Source organism: Mandrillus leucophaeus, unplaced genomic scaffold, assembly GCF_000951045.1.
Source record: "Mandrillus leucophaeus isolate KB7577 unplaced genomic scaffold, Mleu.le_1.0 Scaffold414, whole genome shotgun sequence".
Taxonomy (NCBI): Eukaryota; Metazoa; Chordata; class Mammalia; order Primates; family Cercopithecidae; genus Mandrillus; species Mandrillus leucophaeus.
Window position 1 is genome coordinate 1,164,826 of NW_012104410.1, and position 13,127 is coordinate 1,177,952.

At 51.8% G+C, this 13,127-nt stretch overlaps 1 protein-coding gene and 1 long non-coding RNA gene across 3 annotated transcripts in view; one reads left to right on the plus strand and one right to left on the minus strand.

The window, feature by feature from the left end:
* Positions 1-13,017, minus strand: part of ZNF385A (zinc finger protein 385A) — a 23,237-nt gene extending 10,220 nt beyond the window's left edge. For both annotated transcript variants that reach the window (XM_011992626.1, XM_011992625.1), the window contains exons 1-2: positions 12,953-13,017; positions 5,842-5,978 (exon numbers count right to left, since the gene is read on the minus strand). In XM_011992626.1, coding sequence (XP_011848016.1) covers positions 5,842-5,978; positions 12,953-12,962 — 147 coding nt within the window. In that variant the 5' untranslated portion in view covers positions 12,963-13,017. The remainder of the gene's footprint in view (positions 1-5,841; positions 5,979-12,952) is intronic.
* The window catches only part of LOC105548557, an 84,451-nt gene that overhangs the window by 46,484 nt on the left and 24,840 nt on the right, over positions 1-13,127 (plus strand). The window lies entirely within an intron of this gene.

The window sequence follows — 13,127 nt, forward strand, 5'->3', positions numbered from 1 at the left end:
CCCCGGAGGCGGGGCCGAGGACGGGGGCGGGGACAGGGACAGGGACAGGGAGCTGAAGAGGAATGAAAGGGGGCTAGGGCGGAAAGAGGGGGATGTCCATTATCCAGACACTCCTAGGAAAGAGCTTGTTCGGAAGAGAAGAGGCCACTTGGCCCCGCGGCAGGGGCATTGACCAGATGACCTCGTTGCTTCCACTGGGGCTCCTTCTTGGGTCCGGGGTCCCCACCAACTCAGACATTTCTCCTTTCTTTCACCCCTTTTGCCCCGACCTTCCCTAGATCCCCTGCTGATAGTCTGTCTTCAGAGTCTCCAGACGACCCTTCCCCGGCTTCCTCTGCAAAGGCGGCCCGTATGCTGCTACCCTTTTACAAGTCACTTCCCTCCCTAGGGATGGGAAACTGATCCCAGGTACCCAGGTGTCAGGCATTGCTCTCTCAGAGACTCTTCCAAATTGTGGAGCTGAGGGCACCCAGGGCAAAAGCGACCTCAGACTGGGGATGTCGTTCCTAACTTCTTCCCACCTCCTACCCGCGCCCGCCACCTGCCGGAGAACCAGGCTCTCTGAAAGCCTACGCTTCATGCACCTGCTGCCCTCTGGCGGTTCAGTGGGGCCAGCACTGGGGGACTGAGGCTGTAGGGCCCAGCAGCCCCACTCCCCCAGACACCTCGTTCTGTCTAGACAGGTCCTGGGATTTCCAGTCTTTCATCTCTAGGTCTCATCTTCTCCCATTCCACCTAGGGCAGAGAGATTAGTGAAGCAGGGGACTGGATCTAGAGAGAGGGTGGCTTTGGGAAACAGTGAGGGATGTCCAAGGGCAGAGGGAAGCAGTGGAGTGAGTGGGAGGAGAATGAGGGGAGACAGTAATTCCAGAAGAGGTCTAAGGAGTAAGAACTGCCCAAGTAGGAGAGAGTGCGGGAGGTGCCAGTCCCCTGGGAAGGAGAGACTCTGTCATGAATAATACCACTACCACCATCTAATGTTGATTGAGCCCTTGGAATGTGCCAGCTTCTGTACTGAGCTCTTTGCATGGATTATCTAATTTAATCTTCACAACCACTATTTGAAGTAAGTACTATTATTATCTTCATTTTATAGATGAGGGAACTGAGGTTTTGAGAGGTTAAATAATTTGCCCAAGGTCATAAGCTAGTAAGTGGCTGAACTGGGATTTGAATTTAAACCTGGGCAGTCTGACTCCAAAGCCACATACTTAACTGCTGCACAGTACTTCCAAAGGTCTGTCTGCAGCTTTTCTGCAGTCCTCATTCCCCTGCAGAATTTGACAGTATTGATGCAGCCCGCCACACTCTCTCCCTTGGCTTTTCCAACTCTACAGGAACATATTTCCCTCCCCACCCCCTCCAGTGGCTTTTGCATTCCTTTGCTGAAGCCTCTTCCTGTTCCCACTGCCTAATTCTGCATGTTCCCAAAGGCTAAGGCCTTGACCATCCTATGTTTCTCTCTTTACTTCTCTCTTAAATAAAAACAATAGCAATAGCATAATAATCATAGTAGCTAACACTGATCGAGCACTTAGTTTGTGATAGGCATTATGATTATGTAACATGATCTCACAACCTTGTGAGTTGGTGTTAATACTATCCCATTCTCAGCCTGGGCAACATGGCAAAACTCCATCTCTACTAAAAATACAAAAATTGGCCAGGCGCGGTGGCTTACGCCTATAATCCCAACACTTTGGGAGGCTGAGGTGGGCGGATCACAAGGTCAAGAGATCGAGACCATCCTGGCCAACATAGTGAAGCCCTGTCTCTACTAAAAATACAAAAATTAGCTGGGCATGGTGGTGTGCGCCTGTAGCCCCAGCTCCTCAGGAGGCTGAGGCAGGCGAATTACTTGAACCCAGGAGGCTTAGGTTGCAGTGAGTGGAGATTGCACCACTGCACTCCAGGCTGGGGGACAGAGTAAGTCTCTGTCTTAAAAAAAGAAAAAAAAAAAAAAAGAAAGAAAGAAAGAAGGAAAGAAAAAAACTATCCCATTCTACAGTTGGTAAAACTGAGGTTCAGAATGGTTAAATAACTTGCCTAAGGTCACACAGCCAGTACTTTGGAACATCAAGTTAAATCCTGCCAATCAGATGCAGGATGCAGTTCAACACTCTGCTGAACTCTTTAAGCTTATCCATGCTCATCGCTTTAAATACCTCTGCTAGAGGCAGTGGAGCATGAACTCTGCAGGAGTCGAAACCCTGGATTATCCAATCAACTAAGTAGCTTTGTGACCTTGGACAATTCACTTAACCTCTCTGCATCTGTGTTTCCTCATCTATACAATAGGGACACTGATGGGGTTGCTAAGATCTGAGGTCAAGTGTAAGTCAGGTGTTTAGATGGGGGGAAGTATTCTCCCCATCTTATGACCTATCACATCCAATCTTGCACTTTCTCAAATGCTCCTTTCTAGCTCTTGTTCATGCTACTTACTTCAGTCTGGAATGTTCCCTAAGGCTACTTTAAAACTCTTGCCAATAATTCTTCAAAGCCCAAATTATATGTCACCTGCTCCAGGTTAAATCCCTTTTTCCTCTGCTCTCTGTTTTTCTGCCTAGCTCTGGTTGGTCCCTTAGGACCCACCATATCCAGGAAGGTCTTTCTCGACACTTGGGCTTCCGTGCAAGCAAAATGCCTCTGACACAGCTCTTCTCACACTGCATAGGGTTAACTTGTTATCCTTCCTACTAAACTAGGAGCTCCCCAAGTGTGGTAACTGAGTCCTGTGTCCCTGACACCAGGCACAGTACTCAGCATATAGTAGGTACTCAAAAAAATTTTTTTTTTGTTAAATTGAAATTTTTTTTTTTTTTTTTGAGTTGCAGTCTTGCTCTGTCGCCCAGGCTGGAGTGCAGTGGCGTGATCTTGGCTCACTGCAAGCTCTGCCTCCTGGGTTCACTCTCCTGCCTCAGCCTCCCAAGTAGCTGGGACTACAGGTACCTGCCACCATGCCGGGCTATTTTTTAAAAATATATATTTTTAGTAGAGACGGGGTTTCACCATGTTAGCCAGGATGGTCTCGATTTCCTGACCTTGTGATCCATAAACTGAGTTTTTGTTAGGGTCTCTGCCACAATATTTATAACTTTCCCCCTGTTTTGCTACGTACTTGTCTATCTTTCTCCCCTGAATATAAGTTCTTTAATTTAGGACTGTCTCATATTTACCCTCATGTTTCCGTTGTGTCTAGAACAATGCCTTGCTTATAGTTAGTACTCAATTTTCTCAACTGTAAAATGAGGACAATAACAGCTACCCCACAGGGTTTCTTTGATGGTTGAGATATGAAAAAACAGTCTGAAAACTTAAAAGTGCAATGCAAATGTGTCTGGGTTCTTTGGGAAGAGTTTGGTGGGGGCCAGCTGTGGTAGAATGAGAACTCTATTTGAAGCCAGATGCAATGGGTTCAAATCATACCTTAGGTACATACTGTGTCAACTTATATAAATTACTAAACCCTCTGAGCCTTAGTTTTTGCTTTTTCGTTTGTTAAATGGAATAATAATGTCTACCTTGTTGAGTTGTTGTGAAGGTGAAATGAGATTGCAGATAGAAACATCTGCTACAGTGCCTGGCGTGTAGTCGATGCTCAATACATGTTTATGGCTAAATATGATTTGATGTGGATTATTTAAGTTGAATAAGGCTGACTTTCCCCAAACCTTTAGCTCTAGCCCACCTTCCAGGCTTCAAATTCTATCTGTAGGACATTTTGGGCTCAATGTCCTACTGGTATGCCAAATCACCATATCCTTTTTTTAAAAAAAATTTATTATTATTTTTTAAAACATACAGGCCAGGCACAGTGGCTCAAGCCTGTAATCCCAGCACTTTGGGAGGCTGAGGCGGGTGGATCACAAGGTCAGGAGTTCGAGACCAGCCTGGTCAAGATGGTGAAACCCTGTCTCTACTAAAAATATAAAAATTAACTGGGCGGCTGGGCGCGGTGGCTCAAGCCTATAATCCTAGCACTTTGGGAGGCCGAGACGGGCGGATCACAAGGTCAGGAGATCGAGACCATCCTGGCTAACCTGGTGAAACCCCGTCTCTGCTAAAAAATACAAAAAACTAGCCAGGCGAGGTGGTGGGCACCTGTAGTCCCAGCTACTCGGGAGGCTGAGGCAGGAGAATAGTGTAAACCAGGGAAGCGGAGCTTGCAGTGAGCTGAGATCCCGCCACTGCACTCCAGCCTGGGCGACAGAGCGAGACTCTGTCTCAAAAAAAAAAAAAAAAAAAACTGGGCATGGTGGTACGTGCCTGTAATCCCAGCTACTGGGCAGGCTGAGGCAGGAGAATGGCTTGAACCCAAGCGGAGCTTGCAGTGAGCTGAGATCCCGCCACTGCACTCCAGCCTGGGCGACAGAGTGAGACTCCGTCTCAAAAAAAAAAAAAAAAAAATTAACTGGGCATGGTGGTACGTGCCTGTAATCCCAGCTACTGGGCAGGCTGAGGCAGGAGAATGGCTTGAACCCAGGAGGCAGAGGTTGCAGTGAGCCGAGATCATCATGCCACTGCACTCCAGCCTGAGAGACAGAGTAAGACTCCGTCTCAAAAAATAAAAAAATAAAAATAAAAAAAATAAAAAAAATAGATAAAGCTTTAGCTTTAGCACCACATGCTAAAGGGAATTCATCAGCCTCACCGGAGACCAACTTCCTCTTCCAACCCTCTGCCTCTGTCAATGGTGACTTCCATCCAGTCACAAAGACCTGAATGCTGGAGTCATCCTTGACTCATGCCTTCTCTTCTCCCTCACCCTCAAACACCAGCTGGTCACCATGACCTGTCAATATTTCCTTGGAATTACCTCCCCCATTCTTCCTTTCTCTCCGTTCATACTGCCACTGCCACCAGCCCAGTCTGGCTTTTGAGGCTTACCTTGGGCCTGCATTGCTAGGACAGCCTCCTAACTGTTCACCTTCCTCCTGCCTCTGTTCCCTTTCATCCAGTTGCCCCACTCACTTTCCTCAAATGCTGCTCTTACCAAGTCAGTCTCTTACTCAAAAATAGACAGTGGCGGCCGGGCATGGTGGCTCATGCCTGTAATCCCAGCACTTTGGGAGGCTGAGGCAGGCGGATCACCTGAGGTCAGGAGTTTGAGACCAGCCTGGCCAACAGGGTGAAAACCCATCTCTACTAAAAATATGAAAATTAGCCAGGTGTGGTGGCACATGCCTGTAATCCCAGCTACTTAGGAGGCTGAGGCAGGAGAATCAGTGAACTCGGGAGGCGGAGGTTGCAGTGAGCCGAGGTCGTGCCGCTGCACACCAGCCTCGGCAACAGAGTAAGACTCCGTCTCATAAAAACAAACAAACACACAAATAGACAGCACCTTCCTATTTCATACTGTATTAAATCTAGACCATCTTGCCAGTCCTCCAAGCCCTATCCCATTGATCCTACCCACCCAGCTGTGGACTCCAGAGAGGTGAAATTTACAAACAGACATGCTTATTTTCTTGCTTATTCCCTCTTTCTGGATTCAGCACCTACACCCCTCCTACCTCCCTACTGTTACTACCACCAATTTAAGTCTCATTACTTCTCTAGATGGTAGGGCGATTCACTGTAGGACTAAATGGGATAATTCATATAAAACACTTAGCACAGTGTCTGGCCCGTAGCAAGATCTCAGCAAATATTAGCTATTATTATTGTTGTTAACACTACACCAGATGGCCCACAGTACTCAAAATTAACTAGAATTAAGGAAGATGGGGTCATAAGAGGAGATAAAGAATTAGAAACAGGAGAAGAGGGCAGAGGTGGGTCTGAGAGGGAAAGATCGGGTCACAAGTGGATGGAGAAGGCAGGCAGGCTGCTACTTACGGTGCTGTAGTTGCTGAAGAGGCCAAGGGTAGGGGCCGGCTCGAGTGGGAAGGGCAGGATCTGCTTGAGGTCCAGCGGGGGCTGCATGATGGGGGGCTGCCGTAGCAGAGGCAGGGGCCCTGCCCGGCTCAGGCTGCCTGAAGGGCAGAGAAAACATTTTGTGGAGTAGGAAGATTAAAGCTTGGAAACCCCACCCAAACCTGCCAGTCCCACTCCCTAACCAGGGCCCCCACACTCAGAAGTGTCACCCCAGTGCACAGTGTACACACTTCCCCTGCTGGCTCTAGAGCAATGGAGCACAGTGCCCTGTGGGTCTAGGGGAGGATGTAGACTGGTCCTTCCCTTCTGGGTGGTTTTCACTTCCCCCTTTTCCAGCCTCCCTCCCCCAAAGTCTCTAGGCACATTACCCAGTAAGAGCCCATACCTTTTCTGCAGGCTGCCTGCTGAACCAGCAGGACTCCCAGCCTCAAGCCCCTGGCCACCCTCTTTTTCTGGTTTTGCTTTCCCCCAGGGGATCCTAAAGCATGGTATCACCCCAGGAAGAAGACAGTCAAGTGGGTGATTCATCCCACTGACCAGAGGGCGATATTGGGACTTAGATTTGGAGGGGGCTGCTGAATCTCTCAGATGCCCTAGAATTAGATTTTGCTGTAATTATAATTCTTTTTTTTTTTTTTTTTGAGACACAGCCTCACTCTGTTGCCAGGCTTGAGTGCAGTGGCGCGATCTCGGCTCACTGCAACCTCTGCCTCGTGGGTTCAAGCGATTCTCCTGCCTCAGCCTCCCGAGTAGCCGGGATTACAGGCACCCGCCACCACACCTGGCTAATTTTTTTTGTATTTTTCGTAGAGACGGGGTTTCACCATGTTGGCCAGGCTGGTTTCAAACTCCTGATCTTGTAATCCTCCCGCCTCGGCCTCCCAAAGTGCTGGATTACAGGCGTGAGCCACTGTGCCCGGCTTCTAATTATAATTCTTAATTAACTATTGACACCTGTGGGGGTAGGTAGCGGGTGGTTTTTGCTCTGGGAGGTGGACTACCGAGGCCATTCTCAGAGCCCCTTCTCCCAACCTTCCTCAGTCTTCCCCAAGGCCCTTTTGTCTCACCGGGAATGCTCAGCTACAGGTCCAGTTCTGCAGGAGGAACCTCAACCTGGCCTCTGGGTGGGGAATGCCTGGGTCTGACCCCAAGGGGAAATGAAAGTCCAGGCCAGCCATTCAACTACCCTTTCCTGAAACCTTTTCCTCCTCCTCTCAGAGTCATGGGAGGAACCCACCAAAGGGGCAGCCCAAAGGTCCTCAGAGCCCCTCTGGGCTTCCACTGGCCCAGCTCCCTTCTGCGACCCTGCTGTGCACCAGCTGGGGAGTTGTGGCCACCCTTCACTGCTCCAGTAACCCCCTGACAGCAACAGGGGTTCCCAGGAACAAAGGCAAACCGAGGAGGCTGCATGCTTGGCCCGTCCTCCCTTGACCTTACTAGGGCAGAAGGTCCCCAGGATCCCTTCCTGTTCCCTCCATAGAGACCACCCCCTTTCATACCTTTAGTTTCTTGTGCCTGCTGCCCCCAGGCAGTGGCCTGGCCCTGGCCCCCCAGGGGCCTGGGCCTGACAGCGTCCCCTTCCCTTGGTTCTGCCCTCTGCCCCCTCCCTTGCCAGCCCCCTCCCCCTCAGCCCAGTCAGTAGAATCAGCCAATCAGAATCCTGGAAAAGTGGGGCAGAGGGGAGGGCAGGGGAGCAGGGATTAGGGGAATCTGAGGCGAGAGGGAGGGGGTGGGGAGGGCTCAGGCACAGCTGGGGGCAGGGAGCTGGTCCAGAAAGGTCTGGAGGGGTCTGTCTCTTTCACCCCATGCCAGGGTGGGTGGTCAGGGTGACTGAGACAGAGGGGGTGTCAAGGCTACTGGGAGCTTGGGCTTCAGAATTCTCAGGGCTGAAGGACAGGGTAAGATCCTTGGTTTTGACCCTTAAGTAGCTGGTGGTCTGTATGCTTTGTGTCTATTCCCTCCTCTGTCACCTTCAAGGTTGGGATGGGGTAGAGAGAGGACACACACACACACACACACACACACACACACTTGGGATGGGGTGGAGAGAGGACACATGCACACACACACACAGCGAGACCGACAGATGAAAGTGAGAGGATGGGAGAGTGGTAGCAGCAGGAATAGGTGACGGAGGAATGGGACGGTGACACTGAGAGATAAAAGGATAGAGAACAATGGAGAGATGTCAGAGAGTGAAATCAGACATACAAACAGAAAGACACTGCCGAAAAGCTGGACACAGGGCTACAGACTAGGGCAGACAGACTGAAAGACACAGAACAGAGACAGCAAGAAAGATAAAAGAGAAGAGAGAGGGACAGACAGACCGACGGGGCAGCTTGACCATTTCCCCTTCCTGGTCTGTCCCCTCATGGCATCTCCCCTCTGTGCTCCACCCTCCCTTACTGCCTGTTACCCAAGGCCAGGGCAGCCTTAACGAGCCCCAGGCGGCATCAGGAATGGTGAGAGAAACCTGAGTGCTCCCAGAGTCCCCTGCACCCAGCATCCACCCCCAGCAGCTGGTTTTGGGCTGGCACTTGCCCTGCCCCAGAGCACCAGAGGCTGAAGCTTGGCTTGACCCTTTCCCAGGTTCTAGATTTCTCTAGGCTCCCACTTCTTGAAGCCATCTTAAGAGGAGACAGTAGAGTTCCAGAAAAAGCCACAGAAAAAAATTTGAGGCTACTATGTGCCAGGTAATGAATTCCAAGTATTATCACATTTAACCTCTGAAGTAGCTCAATGAAGTAGCCATGATTCAATGCAGTAGCTGATAATATTTTTTCTACTTGACTTATGAGGAAATGGAGACTCAGAGAGGTTAACAAACTTGGTTGATGTCACACAGCCTGTAAATATCAGAGCTGAGATATAGATCAAGATCTGTTGGACTCTATAGCAAATTCTTTCTCTGTGCTACCTTACTCCCAAAGGGCTTGAATTTAACTGAAGCAGAGATCTGAGCACAGGCTTCTTCCATCTTGTTCAAGGAGAGGAAGAGGAGAGCAAGTTCCATGCACTTCCTCAGGTTGGAGTCCTCATTTCTCCTCCAGAGGAGGGATAGAGGAAAACAGGTAGCAGCCACTCAGTTATCTATGGCTAGCAACTCATCTTTTCCACAGACATGAGCCCTGGGTGAGCGGGGGAGGGGAGGAGAGTGGGAGAGAGGGGTCAAATGAGGGTACAGTGAGGGAAAGAAGCAGGGCGGGCAACTGGAGACAAACTGTCTCCTTCCCAGATTCCTGGGTCCACTCCATTCTGAGGTGGCGAGAGAGACAGATGGCAGCTTTTGGGTCGGGTGGGCAGAAACAGGATTCTTGGTTTCAGGTAGCCCAGGCCTCAGGCCCCTCCCCTCTTTTTCTGAGGCTAACAATAGTTGCCGCTTTTTGAGGCTTTACTATAGGCCAGGCACTTTACATACACAATCTCCCAGTAGGTGGTCCCACCACTCACTAGCTGGGTGAGCAGCTAGGTTCTCTGACTCTCAGTCTCATTTCTCATCTGTCAAATGAAAACACTACTTGCCTCACCAAGTTGTTGAGAGGATTGAACAAATTCCATGTAAAATGCTGGTATGTCACAGTGAGAACTCAATAAATATTTGCTGAATAAATGAATCTTCGTCTTATAGATGATGACAGTTGGCTCAGAAGGGGAGTTATTTGGCCAAGGTCACAGTTAGTGAGTGATGTGAACCTGTCTGTCTGGTTCCAGAGACAGGGCTTTCAAGCACTCCACTTTTCTGGCTAGATCTGGAAAGGGATGGGGGGAAAGGCAGGAATATAGGAAAGGCTGGGGGGCAGGAAATGAGTAGGAAATGCAGGGCTTTTGACTTCCAGCTAGGTAAAATCTCTAGGCAGGTTTGGCAGAAGAGGTGGAGAGCAAACTGAAGTGTGTGTAAGTGTGTGTGTGTGTGTGCGCGCGTGTGTGTGTGTGTGTGTGTGTGGCACCCATGTCAGGCAAGGCAGGGAGGAGCTGAGGCCTGGCTGGGGCAGGCCACTCTTGAGGGAAGCTTATTAGGGTAATTACCTCCAGCAGATAGAGCCCCACCCAGCTTCATCGGGAATTGCTAAATGCTTTATTAAAGAAAGCTCCCAACACGATTTAGAGGGGGTGAATTCCAGACCCTTGGATGGATGTCCATCTGTCCATTTTCACACCCTACTTAGCCCTGGGCACTTTGATCCTGCTCGAGTTGCCCTGTCAGCACTAACCCTCAACCAGGCCACATCTGGCTTCCTCTATTGGTTTTTTCCTTTCCCTCTTCCCCAGAAATTCGGGCCAGGTCTGGAGCCCCAGCCCCTTGGCTATTTTAGGTGGGGCCCCATGCCTCAAGCCCTGTTGGTAAAGAATGCTTAGGGAGTGGCTGCATCTGGGTAGGAATAGGAGCCAGGAAAGGTGTTAGTACAGGGCTGTGGGTTAGTGTTGGTTGGAAGACTGGGCCAGAATGAGATTAAGATCAGAGAGAGATACTGGGGTTAAAGGTGCAAGTAGTTAGGGCCCAAGGTGGTAAAAAGCATAGGGTCAGTACTGGGTTAAAATGGGAATTAGACTTGGGCCAAAGGAGAAACTGCGATCTCTTCTCTGATTAATCTCTTTTTCCCTTCGGGCCCTTTGGCCTTGTCTCCCTCCCTAGAAGTGCCTAAAATTAAGGGCGGGGTGGGAGGAAAGCTTTGAACCCCTGGGTCTTTTTTACCAAGTGCCGTGTATATGCCCCCTTCTGCCTCAATTCCCCCAGCTTGGCAAGAGGCAGGCTGAGGACTGGAAAGGCTTTGAAGTCAAAGATGAAAGAGACAAGGGGGATGATTATGAACAACTACTCAAAACACCATGCCTAATAACCCCAGGGTGGATGTAGGTGGGGACTGGGCCTAGAGGGAGGAGTTGACTGGGAAGGGGAGAGCAGGGAGGCCCCTGGGAAATCTTTCCCAACTTGATTGGAAAGGGCCTCCTTCAATGCGCCCCTACCCTTACTGCACCAGGGACTCAGTTGGAAAGGATGGTATTGAAAGGCTTAGAACAGGGAACCTGAGCCCAGAACTGCCATCTTAAACCTGGGGCCCAGACTCTAGATCTTGAGCAGGCTGGCTGGGTGTCACATGCTGGGCAGGGAGGTTTTAGGGTCCCTCCAGGGCTACCATGCACACGGATTCAGAGGACCTGAGTGTTCAGAACTGAAACCTTTGTAGGGTCCCTGGGGGTGGGGCCTGAGCCCTGGCTGGCAGCTTCCTCCCTCTCTCCTTCCTTCCTCAAAGAGGGCTAAGGTGTGTGGGCTTTGCCAGAGTTCCTGCCCTCCGTGAGCTTGGCATGAGGAGGGAATTAATTACAGTGTCCTCCAGGGGGATGTGAGGGTCCCACTCGTGGCTGTGGTCCAGTTTCAGAGAATGTGGACCCAGGAATTATTCCTGTGGCTGGGGTCTTGGTCAGGCTCCAGCAAGCAGGTCCACGATGTCCTTTTCAGGGCCTGCTGACCAGGGAAAGCACGGCTTATGCCAGCCTGTTCTGGGCAAGCACGATGCTGCCTCTCGGGCTATGCCCGGGGTGGAACCAGGGTTCAGGGATCACACAGGTTGGAGGAATGTGGAGCCTGTGCTCTGGGGGACTGAGTGCAATGTGTGTTGGTGGGGGTCACTCTAGCATCTGGGTGGTATTCATAGAAGAGTGGGTAATAACTTCCCCTGCTGGAGAGGCTCTTGAGAAGGAGGCAGGCAACCAGTCATTCATGCCTTCGTTCAGTCATCCATTCAATAGATAGGTGGAGTGCCAGGTGGAGGGGGTGAGACATACAGGAGAGAGAGACTGAGGACACACAGGAGGAGAGAAAAAGAGATGGAGGAAGGGCAGAAGGACAATAGGTAGTCAACAGGGATAGGCAGTGAAATGAAAGAAGGCAAGAAAGGAAGACAAATAGCAGAGGGACTCAGGAGAGGGATGAGTGCAGGAGCCAGTCAAGCCGTCTGGGTACCAGCATGGAGCCAGGTGTCCTCAGCTGGGGGCAGGGAGACCACAGGTGTCTGTGCCTGGTTGGGGGGCTCCCACCATAAACAGATCCCAGAAACCGGCCTAGCCAGGGTAGAGGGCAGAGGTCAGAGCAGGCCTGTGGACTATTGTGGAGGAAGGGTGGAGGGCAGGAGCCTGCAGCCGGTGCTGATGCAGAGTCCAGAGCACAGCTAGGCCCTTTCCTCCCCCACCCCTGGGGCTCCCTTCCTGATGTAGGTCATGAGGATGGGGTGGCTGTGGCTGACGGGCTGTCAGAGCCCAGCGGGAGTTCCCATCCCCCATCCTTACCCTCTCCATTGCCCCTCCCTCTCCTGCTGCCCCCGGCCCAAGGCAGGGGTGGAGGGAGAAGAAGGAAGTCAGGAAAGAGGGACTCAGGCAGCTAGAGCAGGGAGAGAGAGGGGCAGGTCTCGGCGTGTTGGGGCAGGATGGCTGTGGAGACGGGCTCTGAGCCGCAGGAGCCCTGGATGGACAGTTTCCCACCCCCTATCTTCCCCACCCCCTTTTCTCCCCAGCCCCTCTGCTCCCCAGTCCCTCTGCTCCCCAGCCCTCTTATCTCCGGCCCTCAGGTTCCCACCTCCCACCACACTCACCTCGAAGCTACACCCACCATCTTCTTCTTCCACCCCCCACTTCCTCCTTTCCCCCTTATCCTGGGCCCAGAAGGATGTCGGAGTGTCTAAGCTAAGGGTGGGGGAAGACGCTGGGGCGGGAGACGGGTCAGAACCTTTCCCCCAACTCCACCAAGCCAGGACCAGCCCCCTCCCCCAGCCTCTCGTAGACTGGTATATAATATTCATGAGCCTCATGAATACGCAATGTTCTAATTATGGGGCGGGGGTCTCACTCCGCTCTGCCTCCCGCTTTACCACTCCCTAGATTACCCGGAGCAGCGGCAGCCTGGGGAAGAGGGGAAGAGGGGACCCCAGATGTGGAGCCAGATGAAGGGGGAGGGGGAACCGGTCGCTGACGGGCGGCCGCAGTCACCGCGGTGCCGGGAGATGGGGGGGGGCGGTGGGTGACCCACAGAGAGGAACCCAGGAGCCGGGAGCCTGGAGTCGCAGAGACCACTCACCGAGGATCATGCTGGGGACCCAGGCGCCCGGGGTTCCGCGTCGCTCTGTCCCGGGGGCCGTTCTGGCCGGGCTGGGGGTACGGGGGGAGGAGCCGGGGAGGAGCAGAGGCCGGCCGAGGCGGAGCGGGGGCGGGGCCCTCAGCAGGTGAAGACGGGAGGAGGGGACCCGGGCACT